Consider the following 26,129-nt stretch of genomic DNA (forward strand, 5'->3'; position numbering starts at 1 on the left):
ACGTCAGCCACAACCATTTCCTAGCCCTACATAAGTGGTTTTGTTTGCTAAACCTAACTTCCTGTGAAGTTTATTTTGAAAGGACACCATGCATGTAAAGAGTGTATATTGACACGGCGTCCCTGGTCTGTCCAAATTTAACGCAAGAGGGGTACCCCGTGCATTGGTGTCCGATGCTGAGGGCCACTGACCAAGCAAGTTGGGAGTGAAAATGTGTTGCTAAAAATGACCTTCCCACACAACGTAACTGCATTGTGAAAAACATTTAGAAGGAAACATATTTTGTCGCAGATTACGTTTCATTTTGACCTATCACAAATACGTTTTTATTGATAGTCCGGGTCAAACTTCGGACTTTCATCCAGGAGGCTGCTGTCCATGTCCCATGTAAAACTAAGAGTCAACATTCACTTAGTTTAATCATGATGTTTTTTACTAAACCTAACCTTTTTTTTTAATAAACATAACCAAGTAGTATTTTGCGTTTTTTGTTGTTGTTGTTTTGTTTCAATTTACATTGTAAAACTGCGACCGTAATGCAAGAGAAATTATGTCTCCCTCAAAACGTTATTGAGAATGCAGTTTAGTTGTATGGCAACATCATTTTGTAGGAGACAGTGTTGTCAGGAGATGTAAAGGAATATAAACTAGTTTAGAATGGCTGTAGGTTATCAAATCCTACTCCCCAGCTGAAATAATTTGCTTTCAAGTCAAAGTGTTTGCATGAAAGCTTCGTAGACCTATGGCAACATTGGAATCTCGACGCCTTTTACAATTACTTGCCAATAATAGATCACCATTTGGTGAGCTCAATTTTCTTCCAACTAAGACTTTGCCTCCTCAAAGGGAATTTTCTACTCCTCGGTGAACAGCCTTTTTCTATAAAAGTATGATTGAAATTGTCTGTGACAACCGCCACTCAAACTGAGCGGCCCATAACGACAAGAGAGCCAAGAACAGGCTTAATACTATTTATAAATCTCTGAAATGGCAGGGTTTGCAGGAAAGTGTGAAGGAATAAGGGATGGAGGGGTAGGAGGTGGTGTGTGGTTCTTTTTTTCACCCCAAAGCTTCTTATGACCTTAGTGTTGCTCCAGTCTAAACATAGCCCCACCGCAAATACAATGGAGCCTTCCAATCCAGTGCATCCCCTAAACAAGCATGCCCTGTCACACGACAACGCTGCTGTTTGTGTTGAATGCACCTAGTTAATCATTCATAGTTTTGATATTGTGTTCATTATCTGTGTGCGAGCATGAAAGTTCTCCATTTCTGTTCATTAATTTTCCAAATGGAATATCTCTAATCCCAGAAATAGTTTTATCCTGCACACCATGATTTCAAGTCTTGACTCTAAGGCTCCCTACTTTTTCCAAGAGCACAGCAAGTGTTCAGTCCTACAACACCCAGTTCTAAGAAGTCCCAAAGGATTAGCCAGATTATTGAATCACGGCTTTAGATAATGCCATCAGTTACAGTTTACTTCTGAGAACAGATGCAAAAAAAGGGGGCAATATGGCAATGTTGTGAATGTACTAATGATAGCAGCAGACTTTCCCTCCAAATAAGCAGATGCGGTGAAGTTTGAACAGCTGTCAAACGTGATGAGCGTGACACAAGCGCCTGCAGTGGAGACTGTGGGACTTTTCTTATGATATAGCGGCCTACACACCAACAGAACGTACCAGATGACAAATCGCACTATCTGTGGAACACCTGGCGCGTCTCTTTGAGAAAAGATTCAGGGTGCAGAGGAATTAGACTTTACTCGAATGCAGCATGTGCAGGTAAAGAACTGTAAGTATAACAAGTCAAAGATTACTACAAATGATGACAACAAAGCATTCAAACACGCAGCTTTATGTCAGCTTATATCTACTGTAGACTATGCTGTAATATCTCTGAATATAGAATCGTGTGATGCATTGATTGTCCCTGAACATGGCACCTTCAAATTCAAACCTTACATCATTGGTTGTAGACTGTTAATTTAAGGTGCATATGTGGCATGACAGCACTCTCTCTTTTCACCCACACAGTTGTATCACTTAGCTTCTGTGGTACTATATATCTGCCCATGCAGATAATAATTTTGGTTTTGTGCGCTGATATTTTGTCTCTGAGATTTATGCCTCCAACCCAAAGCAATGAAGGTGACTGGAGTTTTGTTTGTGGTGCTCGACACCTTGGAGAATGACACATGAAAGACTCAACAGCAGTGTAACCTTCTAGAAACAGTGTTCCAATCACTCTGGGTGATCCACGGAGGATGCACTCGACAGTTTTAGATGGAACTACTTTTTCCTGAAGAAATAGTTCCTTCCACATCCCTCGAGCCTTTTAAAGGACGTTTGAATGCAACAATTTTGCATGAGTGATTTATCTTCACTGGGATCATGGAGCACATACTGTACATACAGCACACTTTAACAAGTTTACATGAAATCAATTTACTTAAAGCTGGAGTAGGCGAGATTGGAGCAAATATGATTAAAAAAAGTTATTTTTATAAAACGGTCACTATATCGTGACAGTAGAACATGAAACAGGTAACCTGAAAAAAATCATGTGCCCCTGTGTCCTCCGGTGCTCCTGGCATCTGCAAGATTTCACTTACCGTAGGAAAACAAGCAGTCAGAGCTGATCTGAGGTCCGCTGTCCAGCTGCCGTCTATGAGAGCCGGCTGTTAATCACTCGCAAACTTTGACCAAACGGTCACACTAGGCCGCGCTGATCAAATATGAATCAATATTCTGTTACGTTAATGCCTATTTCTTGCCTCCAATGTTTTCAGAATCATCTTGTAGTGCACGGTCTAGCTGTAAAATGAGAAAGTTTGTGAAATCTGGTGAAGGACCGCCAAGTTCTGGTCACATGACCGGAGCACAGCCAATAGGAACGCTCTCTCAATGAAATTGCCTGTGATTGGTCAAAGTCTCCTGTCACGGGCTAGATTTTCTAAAGCCTGAAGACTAGTTATCTCTCAGAACACTTGAATTATAATATGCTGAAAGGTTATTATGGCATTTTTGCCCAATGATGCCAAAAATATACTGCCTACTGCCACTTAAAGGATTTTATAGTAACAAGAAATGAGATGGGTTAGATGTCAAACTGCAACTTTAGAATGGCGCTGCCAATTAAAGTGACTGTGAGGAACTTTTAACTGGTAATGAACGAGTCTCAATTTAATACTGATGCCTCTATATGAGCTACATAAGAGAACAAGACCATCAGCTAGAAGATTGGCTATTTCTATATAGTTATGCTTAATGCTTGTCATTGGTGCCACTGGGTCCAAAATCAGAGGAAATCATGCAGGTTCACCAGAAACTCCCTAGGCTACCAAGCCCACCGCAGACAGACACAGATCCGGCTTCGCTGCCGCCTTCGACCTGCAGTCGGAGCTCCGGCGGGAGGTGGAGAGCTCCGCGCCCGGCATGCAGAGGCTCCTCCTCCGGCCTGGAGCAGTGCTTTGACTCGCTGCTCCGCTGGTCCCCGCAGAGGGCCAACGCCGACACCACACTGCTGGAGGGCCAGGCCGTATACTGGGCCCGCTGGAGGGAAGGGAGGCACTAGAGAACCAGGACTTGCGCGGGGCAGACAGTCAGACCCTGCTGCAGTAAAATGAGAGGTATTCTAAAGGGAATTTGTCCACAGGGACTGCCAAAATCAACATTAAATTAAAGTTCCTCAGAGCAGTTTTAAACTTTACAAAGAGAAAGTCATAATAGCCTAATATTTTTGGGGGGTTTGTTTTCCAAGATCTCTCTGAAACTCTCTAACTACATTTCATAATTTATTTATTTAAATTGTTACAGCTGTGAGAAGCTTGTGCGTTGCACTGTGGGACAGAAGTGTAGAGCACATTTAAAAACCAAATGTTTAGTATGAATAAATACTTTTTTTTTAGGAAACCGGTTTAAAATTAGCATATTAAATATTAAATAGGGGGGTTAAACTAAAGTGTTATGAATTAACTATATTACATAAAAATATACCAATACCAAATATTAGTTGGAACCATCATCTCCACTGAGGATTTACAGCTTTTCTCCATCTTATTTTGAAAGTGAATATCTGTGTCTTTAACTGTGCAGTCAAAATGATGTCTGCCAGACTAATTTTATTACATTTTAGAGACAAAACAATACTTAAAATCAACTGAATTATTGATAATGAAAACAAACTATTATAAGTAGTAGGCAGCCTATCAATGTATTTGTAGAATGAATGTGTATAAACCTGAGTTTGTGTAGTGCTGTATGTTGTCCACTAATTTGATTTTATATTCAGCTCCATTAAACAATTAAAAGAAAAAAAGAAAGTGATGAACTATAACGTGTTTAGAAAGATGGCCAGCGTGCTAAAGCTTTGGCAGTCAATCTGTAGGATGACTGGATCTCCTTCACCTCACATCCCCCACTTGACAAGCTGCCACCGCTGCCTCCTCTGTGTTCTGTTACAATTACAAGATTAATGGACAGGGTGGATTTTGGTTCACAGGAATTAATTGTGTCTCATTTTACTCCCATGCCCCGACAGATGAAACAATCAGGCCAGTAAACCTGGTGGTGATTCTTGTCAACACGAGTGCAGACGCAAATTAATAGCTAGATGCTCAACAAGCCATAACTTCCCAGAGCAGTCTGGGCAGGTTCGGGATATATAGTGGATATGTACAAAGCCCTCTCAGCGTGGCAGCACTAAAACTGTTTTTTTGTTGGTTTTCTCCTTCACTTGCTCTCACAGTTAGGTTCAAAGTGTTGTTTACAGCGCATGCATGCATCAGCTAAATGTCCCTACATATACTGTAGCCTCTACAAAACAACTCTGTTCCTTCACTTAGGTGATAAAGCATTCTTTGAAGAAGCTTAAAATGTCTTTTCAAAATTATAGCACAGGACAGTACTGGACAGTAACTTGCATTTGTTGTTGTCTTGCATAGTAGTAGACTAGGAAAGCCCCATACTTTATTAGATTCTACTTAACTAATCTGATAAATACCCTTGATAGTAAATGATATAAACACTTCTTGCAATCGAAACATTTCCTCAATAAGAAAATGTGAAACTTTGATATGCTATAAGACACATTCTATGACAACAACCTCAGGGGGTTAATACCCCTATCAATATGGGAGTGGGAAAATATGCTTGCTTTATGCAAATGTCTGAATATATTTATTATTGGAAATCAATTAACACAAAACAATGACAAAGATTGTCCAGAAACATTCTCAGGTACTGCATTTAGCATAACAAACATGCTCAAATCATAACATGGCAAACTGCAGCCCAACAGGCAACAACAGCTGTCAGTGTGTCAGTGTGCTGACTTGACTATGACTTGCCCCAAACTGCATGTGATTATTATAAAGTGGGCATGTCTGTAAAGGGGAGACTCGTGGGTACCCATAGAACCCATTAACAGGTCAAATCCCTTTGAAAACGGCCATTGCAGTTTTTCCTCCCAAAAAGTTTGAAGTGGTTATTTAGCCTCTTTGGCGACAAGCTAGTATAGTAGCTTCACTCTAGCTTTAATACTGAGCCCACTACAACTTAAAAATTACAAGTTGTGTTAATGCGTTAAAGAAATTAGTGGCGTTAAAACAAATTTGAGCTAATGTGTTATTATCGCGTTAACTTTGACAGCCCTCATTTTTTTAAGGACCAGTGTGTAACATTTAGGGGGATCTATCCGCAGAAATGGAATATAATATTAATAAGTATGTTTTCTTTAGCGTATAATCACCTGAAAAAAAAAAAAAAACGTGTTTTGTTAACACTGTTAACTTTTCCTGCTTCGGCCAGAATCTTTAATGTTACTCGCTGCTGTCGCCGCCGCTCTTTCACTCTCTTGCTTCACCACTGAGTTCCCACGTACACACACACTCTAGTCATTGGCTTTGTTTCAAATGACCTAACTGGCTCTAGAGAGGGCCATTCACATTTTTGCATCAGCCACATAAGTTCTTCTACACGTTTAGCACATGGGAGAAGCTTCAGTTGGTTGCAATCAACAACCGCACAGCTAGATACCGCCAGATCCTACACACTGCTTCTTTAAAATGATTCTGTTTGCAGCTCATAGAGCTCATGGTCATTTGACAGGTTCTTGATCTACTACAAAGGGATCCCAACATAAATATTGAGTCAATTTATATCAGAATAGGTGTCAATATCAATTGACATTCAAAAGAAAAAAAAACGTTTTACCATATCACCCAGCCCTAGTAGATAGATCGTAAAGAAGCTGGTTAAGTAGATGAGGTATCAAATAATACAATGTCAGCCCAGACATGTAAAAACTATAAATCTACTAACACTGGCCTTGGTTTTACCTCCAATGAAGGATAATGTACAGCCTTTTGATGTGGAGTCTAAAATAATCCCAGAGAGAATCTCCTAACCTGTCCAGCTACTGCCTCTGCAGTGTTTGGGAATGTCAAGGATCCTTTGAGCCATTTTGAGTTTCCAGTGATGGATATTGGCAAACAGCTTGCCTCTGTGAGTAAGGATAACCTTCCATTTGATCAATCTTGCACCCGTCTCTAAGACTATACCCTCCAATAAATCAATAGCCTAGATGTGTTTGTCCTGGTGCTTTCCATTCTCCTCGAGCCCTTTCCATACGCTCCTGTCCTGAAGTACCTTTCTTTCCTCTTGCTACCATGGACATTTTGTCTATGATATCTATATCCCTTTGTTCTTGTTTTACATCTTATTTTTAAGCTTATTCGTCAGATACGATCTAAAAGCTGTTGCGAATTGCGTCGTCTGCTAATTTGTCATGATATTTCACAGTATTTGCCAGTGTTTGTCATCAAACAGTACTTCACACTTGGCTGCCTGTTTTGGTTAATTTTATAGAGAACAAAGGGAACTTTCTGTATGCAGCACCAAGGGAGAAGCCTTTTTGGACTGTGAAAGCTACAAGATATGGAAAACCAAACACAGAGGGAATTTGATTGAGAGTCGGGACAAGTGGCAATTTATCATCAAACAATGAAGTAAGGCACTTAGAACAACAGGACTTAGGGTGTTAGCGTTAATATTTTTCCATTAAGATTATTCCAGCCTGGAGAAAAAAAACATTTTTGCTTTTAATTTCATGTTAGAACAGAGTCATTATTTTGTAATACTCACAGGAACAAGTTTGTGGATGCCGCAATTAAATTTCATGAACAAAACACTTTTGGTGCGGCTGTGCAATCCCTGCAGGATTGCTGGTCGCCTTCTTTCTCTCCTAAGATTCAGTGGAAGGGGGGTGTTTTCTAATGACTTCAAATAATCTCACAGAGCGTCAGCCACATATACCAATTATTAATTAGAAACTGGAAATCCCTCCGAGATCTCGTCTTGGTGCAAGAAAAAAAAGAATTAGGTAGTCCCATTAGTTGCCAAGCTGCGAGCTATTTCAAGTTCATCTTCAAATGCAGGGTGTACTGCCAAGCATCCAAGAGATGTATGGATAGATCAATCAAAGCATCTTTACTGAGATTATATGGTGTATATATACAGTGTGACACAGTTACATTGACTTGTTGTTCTGGGTTGGAGTTACACATTAGCCTGCTGTTTAGCTGCTTGCTACTGCAATAACTTCGATATTTCAAATTCTCAAATGTCAGGTTAAAATTGGATGAAATTACTTTATTGAAACTGAAATCCATATATATCATGATTAAATAAAACATCACCTTTTAATTTGATATGGAGAACATGTTAGCAAACAGTTGATTATTTACACTTCCAGCTGTTACGTAGCAACATCAACATTCATTTGGAATTATGTTTCTTTCCAGATATTAGTCCATTATTCACTCTTCAACTGTTTTTTGGTCTCTACCAACACCTGTTGGTATATACTGTATACTGTATATGACTCTTTAGCTGCTAAATTCAACTAGGTTCACATCTAAGCAATGATCTGAAACTCCCTATAATGCGCCGTAAAGAGGATCTGGAGATTCAGGTGATAATTCTCTGTCGGTTCATCACTACGAGCAACCCGCCATTTGAGAGATCGTTAAACGCATTCTCACTGACGTCAAATACCGACGCTTGGTCAGTGGCCCTACAATTCAAACTATGATGCTCTAGGTACCCCTCCCTCTAGGATCAGTTTGGATCTGTCGGGGATGGCGTGTCAGTTTCCGCTCCTAACATGCATAGTGTCTTTTCAAAATAAGCTTCCAACATAGGTTTACTTGGTTAGGTATAGGTAAAGATTGTGGTTTGGGTTAAAATAAGTAGGTTTGATATGTAAAATAAGTATTCATGTTACGGAACTTACGTATGTACGTAAGTTACATAACAAAAGTAAGATAAAATAAGTCAACGTTGACTTGGTATCACACGGGACGTAAAGAGTGGTATCCTGGGTGGCAGTCTGTGTTTGTTTGACTCCATCCATCCATTCCGACCTCCTCCCGAATTAGCAGACTTTCTTTCTCATTATACTACTTCAGTTGCTCTGAGCGTGGTGAAGTGCCACGGATGGGTTTACATTGGATTTAGTTGAAAGCCTGGTGCGTCTCATACAGACGCTAAAGGGTACCTTGGTGCGTCGGTACCAGATGGACCAGACCCCAACGGCCACTGACCAAACATCTGTGTTTGACGAGGAGTGAGAACGTATAATGGCTGACCCAGATCACCCCCACGCACTGCTGACGTGCCCAGCCTGGCCCGGGAGTTAAGGTGTTGATTTTAATTTATTTTTAATTTAAGGTGTATTCCTATTCTTGTTACGCTACAATTTTATAGCGCTTGAGAAACAAAAGGCCTTTCATTTGTTGTGTTTTGCCTTTTTCACATTGCTTTACACTTTTTTTAGCAGTAAAAATTGCAATGTCCATCTAAATGCAACATTTAATGCAATTAAGGCAATCAATGATTTACGGGTTTTGAATGATGCATGCACTTCATATACAGTCTTCAATTTGAGAGAGATGTAGTGCGCAAGTTATGCACAGTTCACTCAGCACTTCAGTCAAACACACATTTACCTTCAGTGCTTTTGTTCATGTCAGACTGATGAGGTATTAAACACATATTCTGAGTTTTTAGTTTCTCAGAAATAATTTGAAATAATACAGTTACCGACCACATGAATTCTGTGGTCCAGCAGAGCTGTCTGAACATTTTTAATTTAAGTGAACTCCAAACACAATTTCCTGTGGTTACACAGCACATTTTGCTCTGTCATGTCAAGAGTTTTCAGTTCTGCTGCTTCCATGCACTCATAATCATTGTACAGGAGCATTATTGTGATCAAGGAAGCATGTTCATACTGTATGACTGTAGGTATAACTGTACGTGAATGGATGGGTGGGGGAAGTCAGGAGATAGGGAATGGCAGGAACTGGGGTTATTGCAGGTCAGGAGGGAGTGGCAGGGTCTGAAATGGCAGGGGAGTTACAGTAGTATGTAAATGAGCAGGCTGGGAGAGGAACATGGAAAGAATCAGGATAATATTGTGACATTGTGTTTTGTCCAAAAGCAATTCAGCTGTTAATGTACATTTATTGCATACAACCAAGACTTTAAAGGGTACCATCAACTTCCAACTGTGACCTTATTAAAATGTTGAGTTGTGCAAAGGACAACTTCACTGATAGTTGTAGAAATGAGGAATGTGCTGCAGGCTCTTGCTGAGTTCACATAGAGGCTAGTTGGTTAGTTTATCATGTGCTGTTAGTCAGATTGTCCTTAACCCCACTGTAAATGAAACAAAATGTTATAAGATCCGGGTGGGAAAGCACTTTTGCTTATTGTTTATGGCTGTTTGGAGTTACAAATGGTGGTTATTTATTGGTATTGGCCACTAGCTTACACTTAACACTGCCAAACTACTGCACATACACTTACTTACTTTGCACTTCATACACTCTCACATACCCATACATCTTATACTACTGTCCACACTGACCTATACAGTATTCATATAAATTATATACCACTGTCTATAGAGTACATATCTGATCTATAGCATATATGACATATTCATATCATACATCCAGCTGTTTATTCTATAGATTATGTCTTACTATTAACATTCCTTACTTACACCAGCACTATATATCTTTTTTTTACTTACACCTGCACTGCCTACTGTCAGTGCTTCACATGTTTAGACTGTTCATACATCTAGTGTATTGCAGCACATCCTCACGCAGCTTGGTTAGTCGCCCTATGCTTAAAACTATGGTACCCTTCTAGTACCAGTTTTGGACTCAGGTATGGCGTGTCAATATAAGTTTGTTACATGCATAGTGTCTTTTCAAAATAAACTTCCGTGTTCACAAGAAACGTCCAATTTCCGCTACTACTAATACTTGGTTAGGTTTAGGAATTGGGTTAAAATAAGTGAGCTTATTACATAAAATAAGTTGTTACACAACTGCCATTAAGTAGTTACGTAACAAAACTAAGGTCAAATAAGTCAATATTGACTTTGTTTCACACAGGACACTAACAGTGGTCTCCTGTGTGAAAGTCCTGTGTTTGTTTGACCATCCTCCCCTAACACCGGCCCTACACAGACTTTCTTGTTTTTTATACTACGTCAGTTGCTCTGACCGTCTAATAATGACACGGATGGGTTTACATTGGAGTTAGTTGAAGACCTGGTGGGTCTCATACAGATGCTGAACGGTGCCTCGGTACATCGGTATCAGACGCGAAGGGGCACTGACCAAGTGGCAGTATTTGATGCTTCAAGAATGAGAACGGGTTGTGTAGCCTGCTCATATCTTCCCCTACCATTTATTATACATTTTATATTTATTCTATATATTACTGTTCATTCTATATACTCTGGACATTACTCTGCACTCTTGGCACCTCTGGTTAGATGCTAAACTGGATCTCATTGTTTCGGTAGCTTTGCAACGACAAATTTGAATCTAATTTAATATCATTGCAAATCAGAATATGTGAAGTTGTATATTTGACACGTCTACATTGAATAAACAGTTTGAAATGTACCTCTTATCACTGCCTAGAGAAAGGGCTTTAAATTTCAGTCCAACACTTTTTTTTTGTATTCCAAATATTTCAGTGCGTGCCTGAGTCTGGCCCCCCATTCAAAATGTTGTAGACCCGCTCCTGGTTTACACTTGACTACAACAACCTTCGGGCTACTATAATTCTTTACCTCTTATCAGCAAGGAAATTCATAACGTCCTTCTTCAGACTATAGCATGACGACAGAGCTCATCTCTCATCCTTGTTAACCAAGTGGCTAGTCTTCTTAATGAGCACTATTAAAGGTAAAGTGTCATTACCACAGCACTCTGTCTATTCATTACAACCATCAATGTCTGTTGATGTCCGTCTTCATCTAATCATAGAACTCTTCTGCTAGCACTCATCTTCATCTTTTACCTCCCTCTCACATTACACCCGATTAATGTCAAATTACTTCCCTTTTGACACATTCAGTTTTGCTATTGTATGCCAATAGTCATAAAGCATCACGACCGTCAGAGAGGCTGACAGAGACGGAGGGACGGCTTGATGTTAATATATACAGCTGGTCCATGTAAAGCTTTTATGTAACTCTCTCTTGAGTGTGACTTTCCAACCATTGGGTTAATCATACTTTGGTGTGAACATATCAGAAGAAAAGGCTATTGTCCAATGAAGGTGGACTTTCTCCATTAGTGTATTTAACTGCCTTGGTGTCCTGACAATCCTCTCTAGGTTATGGCCACTCCGGTTTCACAAGTACGTCATTTTGCATCACCTTTTGAACCGCTCCACCTAATTGGATCTAACAAGTGGACAGTAACTTTCAAACTGCGGCTGCTGCAACCAGAATAACACATCCCATTCATTAGCAACTAGACTTAATGGACCGTAGCGCCTCTGGCAATGTTAGTCTGTTGGTCGACGCTGAAATATCTCAACCACTATCAGAAATTGCCAATACAACCTAATGACAAATCTCATCTGTACTTTGTGTGTATATGCCATTTTCTTTGGCTAACGTGTATGTTATGCTGCAGTCAAGATTTTCAAGACTCCCAACTCGTCAAACACCAGCGCTTGGTCAGTGGTTCTACACAAACTATGATGCTCTAGGTAGCCCTCTAGCATCAGCTTTGGACGTGTCGGGGACAGCGTGTCAGTTTCCGCTCATTTACATGCATATAGTGTCTTTTCAAAATAAACTTACGAAGAAGGTTTACTTAACACAATGCAAATTATTGTCCAGTAACCCTCAAAGGTACTGCATTTAGCACACAAAACATATGCTCAAATCATAACATGACAAACTAAAGCCCAACAGGCAACAACAGCTTTCAGGGTGTCAGTGTGCCGACTTGACTAAGACTTGCCCGAAACTGCATGTGATAACATAAAGTGGGCATGTCTGTAAAGGGGAGACTCATGGGTACCCATAGAACCTATTTTCATTCACATATCTTGAGGTCAGAAGTCAAAGGGGTCATGCCAGTTTTTCCTCGCCAAAATTAAGCATAAGTTTGGTACCAATGAATTCCTTAGTTTGTTCTGGTTTCATTGGATGCCAGTATCTTCACAGTAGCTTTAACACTGAGCCACGATCTAAACATATGCGTTAAATAAACATAATGCGTTAAAGAAATTAGTGGCGTTAAAACACATTTGCATTAAAGCGTTGTTATGGCGTTAACTTTGACAGCCCTAATACGTAAAAGTAAGGCAAAATAATTCAATGTTGACCTTGTTTCACGCGGGACACGATAAGTGGTCTCCTGGGTGAAAATCTGTGTGTGCTTGACCCCAACCATCCACCTTGACCTCCTCCCTAAACAGACTTTCTCACTCTTTATACTACCTTATAACCTTATCACCTTATAATGACACAAGTGGGTTTATATTGGAGTTAGTTGAAAGTCTTGTGCATCATATACTAAAGGTTGCCTCGGTGCGTCTGTATCAGACACAAGAGCCACTGACCAAATGTTGGTATTTGACGAGTTGGGAGAGAAAGTGGTTCACAACATTGCATGGACCCAATACTGGTGTGGGTGAGGTGACATATTCCTCCCACAGCTATGTCTGGCACTGCCATGGGAAAAAATGAAAAATAAATTCCCTGCCTATGTTCACTGTATCAGTTAAATAATAAACTATGTGGCTTCGTCACCTACATTCTTTCATCGTTTGAATAATTTAGGATGTTATGAAGACATGGAGTTGTTCTAAAGACATCTTAGGTAAAACATCTGATCAAAATACATCTCACAGCCATGCTCAAAATAAAATTACAATGCCATCCTGACCCCCAAACAATACATGCACATTTTAGAACATCTTTAGTTTGCAGCAGCTGTTTTCTTTTCTCACCTGATTAGTTCAGTTAATTAATTATTCAGATTCAACAACTGCTGATCAACCTTGTGCTATTAAGTTCACTCAGCGTGTGCACAACAACTATCCACTACTTGTTGAGTCAACTTGAGATATTAAAACAGCAGATAAACTTGTTTTTGTTTATCATTTGTGGGTGGGCGTAATGTGAGTTAATTCACATGTGTCACCGGAGTAAATTGTGGCCTCTATATATAAATATGTGCGTATTAAGAGAGTCTATTACTCGTTTCTGATGCTCTGCATTCTCGCTGCTGCAACCTTGTATTCTCATTTGTCCCTCCGTCCCCTCGGCGTCTTATTACATGCATCCCCTAATGAAGGCAGAATGGAATCACTGTTTGTTATATCAGCGGGGGTCTGAGGACTGTCCTGCATAATTGGGAAGTAAGTGGGATAGATATGTGAAAGTGAATAAATAAGCCTAATGTAATTAATGAGGACCAATGATTCGACCGGTGATAATTAAATCTGCCGTGTTTTTTAATTTGCATGATTAAGATGTTAGTTAATGTTACGTTGTACCCACGCGTTACAGGTTGTTCATTCTCAAAATGTCAACATATCAGAATTCTCAACACTGCACTTAATTATCTTCAGGAGCTTTAAAACCATCAGCTAAATCAATTAACTTTAATCTGCAAGCAATTAAAGTGTGACTTTTAAGAATGCTAATGTGCCACATGCTGTACTTCTATCTTGGCGTGTTCAAACACAGACGTCACCCAAAACATCTCAGCGGCTCCAAGTGTGGGGGAGGGGGTTGGTTGTTCACTGTGCTTATTGTCTGAACAGGAATAATCAAAGTGTTTAACCCTCGTCCTACCAACATAGTTAACATACGGAGACTACCGACTGGGGACCTCAAGAATAAACTACTTAAAAATGTTAGCTTATTTCTTCTCAAAACATTATTAGTTATGTAATTAATGTCATCTGGGAAAAAAAAAAAGAAAAAAAAAATTCTAGGAAGTTACACCTTGCATATTGTGTAAAACTAAAATAGACAGAGCACATGAGGAGATCTGTGCCTACTGCAATTGGCTGCTTTTGACTGGGGTCCCGCAGGATCTAATCTCTATAAACAGATCCTGCATTCAGTAGGCAACGAGACAAGAGTTTGGTGTCATTCTGGTTTCTGTTTATAGTCCAAGTAGTATTGACCATGTACGCTTTGGTTGAATGCATGCAAACATTTCATGTGGAGAACAAAAGTGGTGGAACGCATTGGCCGAAATACAATCTCAGAACCCACCGGCTATCGTTTGACGATGATTTAGCTTTTTATTGGTTTAAAATTAGCTTGTAAACTGGCTACTTGTGAAACAATCCGGTCGTATACGTCGTCTCTCACTTTCAGCTCCAGTCTCGTACATCAAGTTGCTAATAATTGCACGGAAAAGGAAGTCTTGGCCCGGATATCCGCTGGCTACACCGGAACCCTAGAAATATAATCCCTTGCCCCAAGAGGATTTTCCATCGTCAGGTCGATAGCCGATGGGTTGCCCAGAACCCAAATAAATGGTATTTAAAATGATTATTTAAAAAGCAATAATTACAACAGAAACATAAAACAATGATATGAAGTCATTAGGAACAAACTGATTGATGAAGTCATGAAAAATTGGAATAATATAATAAAACACTTGTGAGACATGACAAAGAGTCTACCTATGGGGTCTGCGGGGACCTCAGTCGGTAGGATGAGGGTTAAGGAGGAGGGATATTTCTTTTCATATTTTTGCCCATACTCGACTCGAATATAAGTTTGATTTTATGCCGCGTTTCATGATTCAAAAGAGGTCAGGAGTGATTTGCATATTTTGACATTTTAAACAATTCACAGCTCCAAAAAAAGGATTTTAAAACCTGCCTGAAATCATCCACAGTGGATTTGAAGGAGCCAAATGGACTGAACCAGCATGGGCCCTCAATTGTGCTGTTAATATTATACTGTCAAATGGAGAGAGGGCAACACTTGACAATGATGAACAATGAGTATTTCCAAGCCTTTCATGTCCACCAGCCACGTGGTTATTGAGGCGAGCACTTTCACTGATATTCTATTGTAATGTTTTATTGGCCAAGACAGGGGGACGAGGTGAAGAGGAGGAAGAAGAAAACAATTTGGTGAGTTTAGACACAGAGCCATTCCTCCCCACCTCCATCTTCCACATCACCCTAACACCTGAACTGCATTGTAACTCATTGATATCATCATTGTAACCTCTCTTTTGCCCGGATGATTGTGGCAGCAGACCAAACATTGTTGAGACACGTTTGTGACCGGAGGGAAACTACAGTAGTTTCAATCTCTTGATCACCTGGGAAATCCTGGGAGGAGGAGGTGAATGAGCATTAGTCCCAACAGTCCCACTTCCTTTAAAGCTGTAATGTTAGATTTTTTCAACAATAAAATTGTACCAGATGAGTTAGGTATATGAGACAGCTCCAGTCCGAATGTGTCCAATCCTATAAATAACTGGACCAAAAAGATCTCCGACGTGTGCAACAAAATGTCCTTCCAAAACAAGCCATGATTATTATAAAAAAAGATGCATATGAGCATTTTCTGGCGGATTGATTAAGTTTAAACAACGAAAACTAATTGATTAAGGTTAGAGAAATATTGTGGCCATGGTTAGGCTGCAAAGATTATTTGATTTATCCATTAGTCAATTGACAGAAAACTAATCAGCGACAAATGTGAAATTGCTTTGGAATTTTTTTTTTTCTAGAAAAAATACCACATATTTCTTGGTTTTAGTTTTCCAACGTGAAGATGTAGTGTATTTTTTCAGTTTCATTTCATTGTTAACTAATATATTTGGGTTTCGAACTGTTGGTCAAACAAAACAGGACATTTGAATATGTCACCTTGGGCTGTGGGAAATCATAATTGGCATTTTTCATTATTTTCTGACAATTTTTTAAGACAAAGTAATTTAATAATTGAGAACATACAGTAACTAACATATAAATCAATACTGATAATAATTGTTAGTTGTGGCCCTAATTTTTAAAGGTGCAGTGAGGTTGCAGATTGCAACCAACTGAAACCTCTCCCGTGTGCCAAGTGTGTCGGAGAACTACTGTGGCTGTTGTGAAAATGCGAATGGCCTTATCTAGAGCCAGTGTTTGGTTGCCCGTTCTGGGCTACTGTACAACACCTCAAATGTTTTAAGAAACATCTTGTAGTGTACTGTTTAGCTGTAAAATGAGAAAGTTTGCTCCAGCTGGTGGGCGGTGCTTTGTATTTCCTCAACTTATCTCAACATGGCTGCTGGGTCACAAACATGAGCATCGAAATAGAATTAAAAAAAATATGTTGCTATGTATATGAGCTTCAAGTCTCCAGAACCGTGTTCACAGTTCCATCCTATGTGTGTATATGGAGGAAACTAATTTCTGGGAATGCCACCACGGACTTTGAGACGAGGGAACCGGATGTGCTAAAATGCTAACTCATTTCCGGGTTTTAGGACTCATTCCTGTAGCACTCTATAACAGACTTAAGATTTTTTTTTTTTTAACTGGGAATCAAAATGGCCTCTGGGTTTTCTGAGAAGAGTCATTACTTTCATGACCACAAGGGGTCACCGGTCAGAAAAAATGTAAACATGGAGTTGTTTTTCTCTTTATGACAGTTTTTCCATGAAGGCACCTCTCCAAAGAGGAAACTATTTTGCAGCATTTGCCATGGATGAGCTTGGCCTGCTGTAGCTGTCAAGATGAGGGTTGTGGTGACACAGCAGGGGCGTTGGGGGGGGGGTCCTTTAATGGCAGCCTTAAAGGAAAAATAAAGCAAAGTAAAGCACAGTAAAGAAGGAACATAAAGCTAAAAGCAGAGTTTGCCATTGCTGGTTATCTCAACCTCAGGCTGGATGCTGTTTCATTGAGGTCTCATCAAAATGAGTGATAGGAGTCAGAAACATGGCCAGTGTAGGGGTGGGGTTGGTCGCAAAAAATGTGTTTTTGACGACATTTACACCTGCTGTAACAGGCTCATATAGTTGCAACTGAGAATACCCTGGTGTGTGCTAAAATAAAAGTGGGCTAGCTTGTACTTTAAGTGATTTGTCAGTGAACAAATGTAAATGTAAAAAAATGTAAATCAAACAACAGCATCTCCATATAGTAACGGTCCCTGTGGTGGTGACTTGTTGTGCAGAGCTTCAGATGTGGAAGTCAGTGGCGCACACAGCAACAGCTCTGTGATTAATACCACTGACAAAGCAGTAACTAATGATCGATTGAGGATGCTTGGATTCTAAAGACCATTTCCCCTTCACTTACTTTGCCTTTTTCCAAAGCCGTCTGATATTTTGATCACTGGCAGGGGCCATGTCAGTGGAATTAATCACTAATTTAAAGCTGGGACCTTCTCATTTGCACAGAACTCCAGTCACGGAAGGAGATTTTGAATGATAGTTTCAGATTCACCTGATGTCAGTGGAGCCTTTACCTGATCACCTGGGAAATCCTGGGAGGAGGAAGTGAATGAGCATTGGTCCCCAAGGTCCTACTTCTTTTAAAGCTATAATGTGAGATTTCTTCTTTTTTTTTTTTTACTATAAAATGGTACCAGATGAGTTAGATATATGACACAGCTCCAGCTCGAATATGTCTGATGTTAATGCCCGGGCTGGTCTCATACACTGTTTGTAGCTTTACTTACGGAAAGTAATGCACATAAAATCAATTTGTATAATCCACTTAATTGTGAACCAGAAAGTATAAAGAGTGACAGTGTGACCATGTAGGGATGAGGTCTTGGTCGATAGGTGGGTCAAAAAACTAAACTTTCCCCCAGGATACCGCTGTTCGTGTCCTGTGTGAAACCACAAGTCAACGTTGACTTATATGTCACATAACTTCCGTACTCAAGTAACACCACATCCATAGTTATTTTAACCCAAACCACTGTCTTTTTCTAGAGCTAGCCAGGTTGTTTTGTTGCCTAGACCTAACCACGTTGTTTCCTGTGAAGACGGAATTTTATTTTGAAAAAACTGAATGCGTAACAAGTTGAAATTGACACATGTTGCTGGACATTTGTAAGCAACCTAATCTCATGGGAAGGCGTATAAATAGCATAACATTACATTGACATTCCGCATGTCACGACAACACATTGTAGCCTTTTCACGTGTTATGTGTATGCCACAGAACAAAACTAGAGTAACGTCCGCAGTTAGGTTCAGGCAACAAAACCACTTAGTTAGGTTTAGGAAAAGCATTATGGTTGGGCTTAAAATACACAAACTAAGTAAAATATGTACGGAAACAATGTAACATAACAACGGAAAACACATCACAATTGTAACTAAAAAACACATCAGAAACATCACTAATGTAAATTACAAAAGAAACAAAAAAACACCGGTCACGAACACAGTCCTGGTTGAAAGTCCTGTGTTTGTTGTTTCTGGCTTAAAGGAACAGTCTGTATTATTTAGAATAGAATATTAATAAGGGCTGTCAATCGATTCAAATATGTAATCGTGATTAATTGTCCATAGTAAATCACAATTAATTGCACAATTTTTATATGTTCAAAATGTATCTCAAAGAGAGATTTGTCAAGTATTTAATACTCTTATGAACAAATGAACAACAGAATGAACAAACCAAACACTGGCTCTAGATAGGGAAATCAGCGTTTTAACCTTTTTGCGTCGGTCACCGTAGTTCTCCTACACGCTTGGCACAGGGGTCACTTGGCTGCAATCTGCAACCTCACCGCTAGATGGTGCCAAATACTACACACTGCACCTTTAAGGATTGCTTGAGTTTAGGCAACTAAATATAATTGATTAAGGTAAGGGAAAGCAAGTAAATAGCTTCTGCCCTTCCTTTTAAAGAACATGTCAAGATTACATTAATTCAGTTTTATGTTGTATTAAGCATGAATTAGAGTTTGTGCTTTGACACTTTTACTGTGTTGTTTGCTAGGCACTGCAAATGTGTATGACACACACAGAGAGAGAGGAAGTGAGGGGGAGATTAGACTGCATCATAATTACACCACACCAACAGGTTGAGCTACTGCCATGTGCTGTTTCTTGCCGTTTATGTTTACTTCACCGTGTACAGTCATTTAAAACGAACAGCCCCCGGAGCAGTCCTTTTATACACGTTTAACTCTATCCACACTCACACCCGATATGTGTCCATCAATGAAATCTCCATCCATTCATATATCGAGCCAGGGAAACATGGCTCAACATTTACAGCCTAATGCATTATGCAGCAGCAGCTTTTAAAAGAAGATGATTGGAGAATTCCCATCTGAAACGCAGCTGCAACATCAAAGTGCGAGTGGGAAGAAAATTAAATGGTACAGAAATAAATAATGGTAGACTTGATGTCTTTGCTAATTGGGATCTCTGGCACTTGGGTCAAAAGGCCCCCACCAGACAAAAGCCCTAAGAGGAAGAGCTCTGTTGTGTTAAAGGTGGTATATATACGGCACAATAACATGTTGCACTCGCATACTTTTCACTCTGAGTATGCACTCGGTGGTTGAGGTGGTGGGAATGTGAAGCCAGTGTTGGAACAAAGCGAGGCAGAGGAGGCGGTGGTTAATACTCTGTGGGCTGAATGAGCTTCATGAAGAGACTCTCACAGCTGAAATAAAAAGGCCACGTGTGTCAGACAGTATCCTGACCATCCTCTCTGTACTAATGAAGGCTGTTTCCCCCCCCAAGGCCTGCTCGGCTGCTGCCAAGTAGCCGGACAAACACTAGAGGGCTCTCTCCATGGTCTCCATCCTGCTGTCACTCACACTGCACTCACACTCACATTCAGCCATGCAATGATGAGCATGACCTTTTCACTAACTGTCTTAATAAGACCCGTGTCACACTTCTCCCTGCTCCTTGTCTTTTAATAATGTGGGCTTTAGTTTTTTTAATTTTATTTTTTATGCACAGACACATTCATGTGTCAAGAATACAAATAACTGTCACTTTAAAGGCTAGTCAGCCCTCAATAGTTTTACTCTATTCTGCTGTGCCAACAGGGCTACTAATATGTGTGTGTGTCCATCTATTCATTGCGTAACCCTATCAAATGTCAGTTTATTGAAAGGATAGGATAGCCCCTTGAGATGTAGAAACTCATTTTCGAGGGGGTCCTATAGACACAAACACAAAAACACATACAGACAAAACAGCATTACATAACAAACATACACTACAAATACACAGATACAGACAGCTTGCTCAGCATCTCCCACCCAGACCCCCACATCAGCCCTCTGCTGTTATACTAGAACAATTTGATACAATGACCATATTTAACTCAATTACATCAGCATAAAGAACAATTGCAACAGTTTGTCTTCAGTTTTATATGTAGCACAAATCAACTGAGGATCATAAGTACACACAAATTAAAAAAACATGAACAGGTTGTTTGAAGAGGAGAAAATAAAGATGTCCTGAAGCAACGGAAAGAGGTAATAGATCTCAGAAAAAGAGGAAGATTAGTCCAGTCTGATGGAGCTTTATATTGAAATGACCTGCATCCAACTTCTTTGAAAATATATATATATATTTTTTATTTTACTTAATTTTGCTCAATATTGCCCTTTTTTCAAGGCTGTTTTCATATATGCAATCCACTGTTTGTAATTACAACAGTCTATAAACCAACTTTTAAGTAGATGAGCTTACAGACAAACCCATCAAGTAAACCTCAACATTCAAAACCAAACCAAAACCAGGAAAATAAATAATAATAATAATGACAAAAAGAAATAATAGAGTTATAAAAAACAAACCAACAAAGCAAACAAAAACAAAAAAAACACACATAACAAAAAAAAGGCTTTAGTTTTTTTTCACATTCATGTCACAATAATACAAATAACTGTCACTTTAAGGGCTAGTAAGCCTCAATAGTTTTACTCTCTACTAGTGTGCCAACAGGGCTACTATATGTGTGTGTGTCCATCTGTTCATTTGCTTAACCCTATCAAATGACAGTGTAAATGAGCAGCCTCGGTTTCGTTTCACTAATCACAGAGAGGAGGTCATCTCGTGCGTCGCTTTGCCTCAGCAACGAGAGAAGAGTTAGAATATAAGAGGAAGAGAAATACAGTAATGAGAGGATTTTGTTTTTTACCTGCACACACCTATCTTACAGTATAGTCTATAGCCGGCAATCGGAGACGGTGTAACCTTTGCGCGTCAGTGGCTGTGCAGAGCGGCATGCGTTCATTTGTGCGCCTGTTGACCCGGCTCCTCATCAACCCAATGAGCGCCGTGGAGGAGGAGGCTCTCCTTTTACCGCCGCGCATCTCTCCACCATCTCCTCCTCCTCACTTTCCCAGTCGGCCAGCGAGCCTGTCGGAGCTCTTAACTACACACAAACACTGTCACTCCGCCTTGACAAACTGCAGGTGAAGGATATCTAAAGCCTCTCTCCGCGTTTTGGCTCATTTTATCCCCCCTACCTACCGCCTCGAGTGAAACGCATTGGGACTTTTTTCTTTTGCGTATTTTTTTTTTTTATTTGGTGAAACGATGCAGCAGAAGCAGAAGCAGCGGCGGGAAAGGATGCAAGTCTCACTATAGTAAGTATAGCCCGCCACCATGTTATAGCCTATAAACATGTATTACTGATTGGCGTTTTAGTGGATGGATGGACTTCTCATCCTCCTCTCCATCGCAGGGTGCATTCTTCTTTTCCCGGCACGAAGCGGTAGAGCAAGTCTTACAGAGAGGTCTGCAACTTGGGCTGCCTTTTTTTTTTTAATTCACATTTCACTTGCCTCTGCATCTCTGTATAAGTGGCACATAATGCTGCCTGTGTGTGCGGTTTATTCCACCGTAAATCGGACTGTCCGTGCGCTCTGGTGCCACATCGGATGCACAGAGAGACGAGGCTGATGGGATGCAATGTCTCCTCTAAGGGTAAAACTTCAGAGAGAGGGCTGAATGTATTTAGGGATAATCGTGCTGCAGACTATCGCAGAGGCGTAGAAAAAAAAGGCAAGTAGTTCAAACTTTCAGGGTTTCTTTTATTTTTGACGAGACATTGGAGATTGTACTGCTCCTCCAGTGTGTCTAGAGTACCTTGGACAGCTCCATCCGCTGCTTGGCGCTCGCTTTGCGGCTGAGCTTTGCTGTCTGGAGCGGCTGCTTTCTGGCGAGGAGCTGTCCAACACCCGTGGTGCTGAAATCTCCTGCTTAGTCACGCACCACAGTGACTTAATATGCAGAAAAAATGCATTTTTTTTCATGCATACTACATTTTTTTTGTATCAAAATGTTTAAATTCTCTAATTTCCCCTTTTTTTATTAACCTGCATCTTTTTTTATTCTCCTCCTGTAGTAGTTAGTAGTAGAGAAAAAAGCCACAGTATAACTCGCATCACTCCACACTTTGTGATATTGCAGTTGGCTTCAGGTGGAATACGTTACAGCTTTATTGTCCTTGGAATTGCATTCCTGGAGCCACACTAACAGCAGCAGCATATATGACCACAGTGACATAGTGTGCGCAGTAAAAGTTACCGGAACTAACACTGACACCGCGCTGATAGCGAGCCATTCCGGGCTGTGATAGCATGTCCACCTGCATCAGTTAGAGCTGAAAGCCAACCCTTTGTGTCTGTGCTTTTTTTTTCTTTTTTCTATTTTGTATGAACAATGCAGAACAGTGTGTTGTACACTGATGCAGACTGAGCTGTTGAAGCTAAATCTGTTTTTGATTAAAGGGCAAAATTTACATTATAGGCTACATCTTTTATTATTCCACAGTTGTTCCACTCTTTTGTATTTTATTCCATTAGGATTTTCTTATTTTATTACAGTGTTTCTGTGTAAAAAAAAAAGTTAATGTCCATGTTGATTAGAAAAAAAAAGTACTTCCACTGTAATATCACACATGTGATCCAATGATTAATCAACTCTAAATACCTCCACAATGATCTCATCTGGATTACTATGATATCAGTGAGCTGCAGCGCTGTTGACATTGTACCGCTCACCTGCAGCCACCCCATCCATCTACAGCTTACACACTATTGCATGCAAGCATGCACGGGGTTGTTCCAGGCATTTGATTGCAGCCCATAACAGTATGTCACCCGAGATGTATTGTGAAAACATCAGTCACGAAGAAACATGTAATTGCTCAAAATCTTTCCAGGATAATCCCCAGAACAACAGATTAAAGCAAGGCAATCTGATGTTGTGGGCTGCATAGCCTCAGAGTACAGACATACCCATTTGTTGTTCAATTGTAGCAGCATAATGTGAAAACAAGATTGGAATGGAGGGTCATGGCTGAGACAGATAGATCATTTGTAATGATGAAGAAGTGACATCTTGGTATATATTGTGTGAAAATGAGAATTTTTCTTCCTGTTTTTTAAAATCCCTTTTTAAAATATTTTTGCTTGCCTTCAAAAGTGTTTGTTCTCCTCTCTCTCTGTCTTGTCTCATTTGTTCAAATGTTTATTTGTCTCTACTTTCTCGTTCCCGCCTCCCTCCGTCTCCCCCCACCCAACCCCTCCTGACAACTCCTCACAAGACTAAAAAAGACAGCTAACAAACAACTGTGATCCCTCCCTTATAGGTCTCCCCCTCGGAATAACGCCAAATGGATGGATGCTGCGCAGCTCTCCTCACCCTCCTCACCAACTGCTATGGAGGCATGCCAAGCCATGCAAGTGACCTTTATCACGCCATGAATGCGAGCTCCGCCGTTCAAAGAGGACACAAGTAACCTTTTCTTGTTATCTAAGAAGGAGCTGTTGATCTGACGAGAGGAGCTGGGAAAACGAGAGGAGCCGAGAGAGAGAAGGAGAAGAAGCAAACAAACAAACAAACAAAACAAAAACAAAACACACACACGACAGGATGCCAAAGCGGTCCGAGGAGATGCTGATGGATCTGTGGATGTCCTTGCTGCTGGTGTGGATTACTTGTGTTCCTTGCGCGTCCATGACTCCCATCACAGGCCAGTCCAAAAGTACACAAACTGGTGGGTCCACGGCGGTGGCGAGCGGCCCTGGCGAAGGACAAAGATTACTGAGCCGCGCCAAGAGAGGATGGGTTTGGAATCAAATGTTTGTGCTGGAGGAATTTTCTGGACCCGATCCAATTCTAGTTGGCAGGGTGAGTGCTGTGATTGTCAGCATTATATTAAGCTCGCTTATCGTGTGGAAACATTAATTCGGCCATTTGAATGCTCCTTCCATTTTTTTTCTCATCTTCTTCTTCCCATGGGCAGTGGGAGGGTTTTTTTGGTTGTCAAGGGGGAAGCAGAGATATGGGGACAAGAGAGAGACAGCTCTCGAAATGCTTTTGGAAATAATTAAACTCTCATCATATAATGGTGGCGACATCTCTTTTTGCTGTGTTGGGTGTCCTTGAAATGCGAGGAAACTGTGTAGCAGTCACAGATTATGTTACTTTTTTTTAACACGTTGTAAAACGTGAATGAAACGTTACATTTTGAACACAAACAAAGCAGTTTGTTTAGGTTTAGGCAACATAACTACAACTTATTTATGTTTAGGCAACAAAACCACCAAGTTAAGTTAAGGAAAAAAGGTATTTTTTTGGCTGAAAATAAGTACGTTCGAAAAGTGAAACTTAAAGCAACACGTTCTAACAAGTAAAACTGAATGAAACGTTACGCTTTGAACACAAAGAAAAACAGCTTGTTTAGGTTAAGGCAACAGAACTAAAACGTCTTTAGGTTTAGGCAACACAACCATTTATTTGGCTTAAAATAACTGTTTAAAAAGTGAAAGTGAAACATAAGGTTGTGATTTAACATAGCATGTGAACCCCAGTCTCCTGGGAGAAAGTACTGTGTTTTGTGTCCCATCCATTGCCCCCGACCTCTGACCCCACATACAGTTTCACGCTGTCTATGGGCCTTTCTCTTACCACACAAAATACAGATGCATGAGAAAGTCTCTTTTTTTTATTTCAATCCCATCCCGTACTGTAAAAAGGCAATTTTGAATTGTGCATGACATAAGAGAGGGTTATTTTAGCTACGGTTAGTTTTCCCATTCCACCCTCTATAATGAACAGAACTGCGGGCTAATCCTGCGGCTAAGGGCCACCTGCTCCCTGGCCTGTGTGGAAGTGTCAGGCAGGTTTCAGGGGAGGGGTGGGAAGGCTGCTGGCCAGCTCCGGCCAAAGCAGCTTGTTCACAGCTCATTGCTGGGACTCACCTGGGGAGAGTCAGCCTGGCTGCCACGCTCGCTTCCCTCCCCCAGAATATTACCCTGCCGCTCTATGGCACGGGCAGGAACGCAGGCCGTCCAGCATATTTGATCTTGTTCAGTAATAGCTTTTGCAAACAGTGTTGTGGTGCCTAATATTTGATAATTGGTGGGTATGCTTTTCTTGTTTTGTGACATATTGCCATTGTTGTGCATTGAAATATATATTTTCTTTCATGGCACCTGATAGTACAGAAGCAAAAGAGCAGTCGTTGCACAAGAAAAATAAGTGTGGTCCAAGTACTTTTTTTTTTTCACTCCCTCTTTTTCTTCTATCCCGAGCATTGTCATATGGCTGCATCAATTATACATGTGCCACCATGTGGGGTTTTGCACCTGTGTTTTCTAAATACCATACGAACACAGAAATGCCGTTAAGTGATGCATTAATTTTTCAAGCGAGTCAATTAGGCAGCCTCTGCTGGATTCGATGAGGGCTGCTCATCAGGATGCTGAAACAAACAAGCAAACACTCACCGGGGCCGCGGTGACCGTACATACAGTGC

The 26,129-nt window shown here is 40.4% G+C and overlaps 1 protein-coding gene and 1 long non-coding RNA gene across 3 annotated transcripts in view; both read left to right on the top strand.

The window, feature by feature from the left end:
- Nucleotides 1–8,213: 8,213 nt before the first annotated feature.
- LOC119475705 lies at nucleotides 8,214–17,188 on the top strand. Its single transcript, XR_005203849.1, has 3 exons — nucleotides 8,214–8,284; nucleotides 10,397–10,417; nucleotides 17,178–17,188. It is a non-coding gene; the product is annotated as an uncharacterized LOC119475705 (long non-coding RNA).
- Nucleotides 17,189–21,183: 3,995 nt separating this feature from the next.
- The window catches only part of cdh8 (cadherin 8), a 116,823-nt gene continuing 111,877 nt past the window's right edge, over nucleotides 21,184–26,129 (top strand). For both annotated transcript variants that reach the window (XM_037748628.1, XM_037748636.1), the window contains exons 1-2: nucleotides 21,184–21,948; nucleotides 23,958–24,499. In XM_037748628.1, coding sequence (XP_037604556.1) covers nucleotides 24,242–24,499 — 258 coding nt within the window. In that variant the 5' untranslated portion in view covers nucleotides 21,184–21,948; nucleotides 23,958–24,241. The remainder of the gene's footprint in view (nucleotides 21,949–23,957; nucleotides 24,500–26,129) is intronic.

This window comes from Sebastes umbrosus, chromosome 2, assembly GCF_015220745.1.
Source record: "Sebastes umbrosus isolate fSebUmb1 chromosome 2, fSebUmb1.pri, whole genome shotgun sequence".
NCBI lineage: Eukaryota > Metazoa > Chordata > Actinopteri > Perciformes > Sebastidae > Sebastes > Sebastes umbrosus.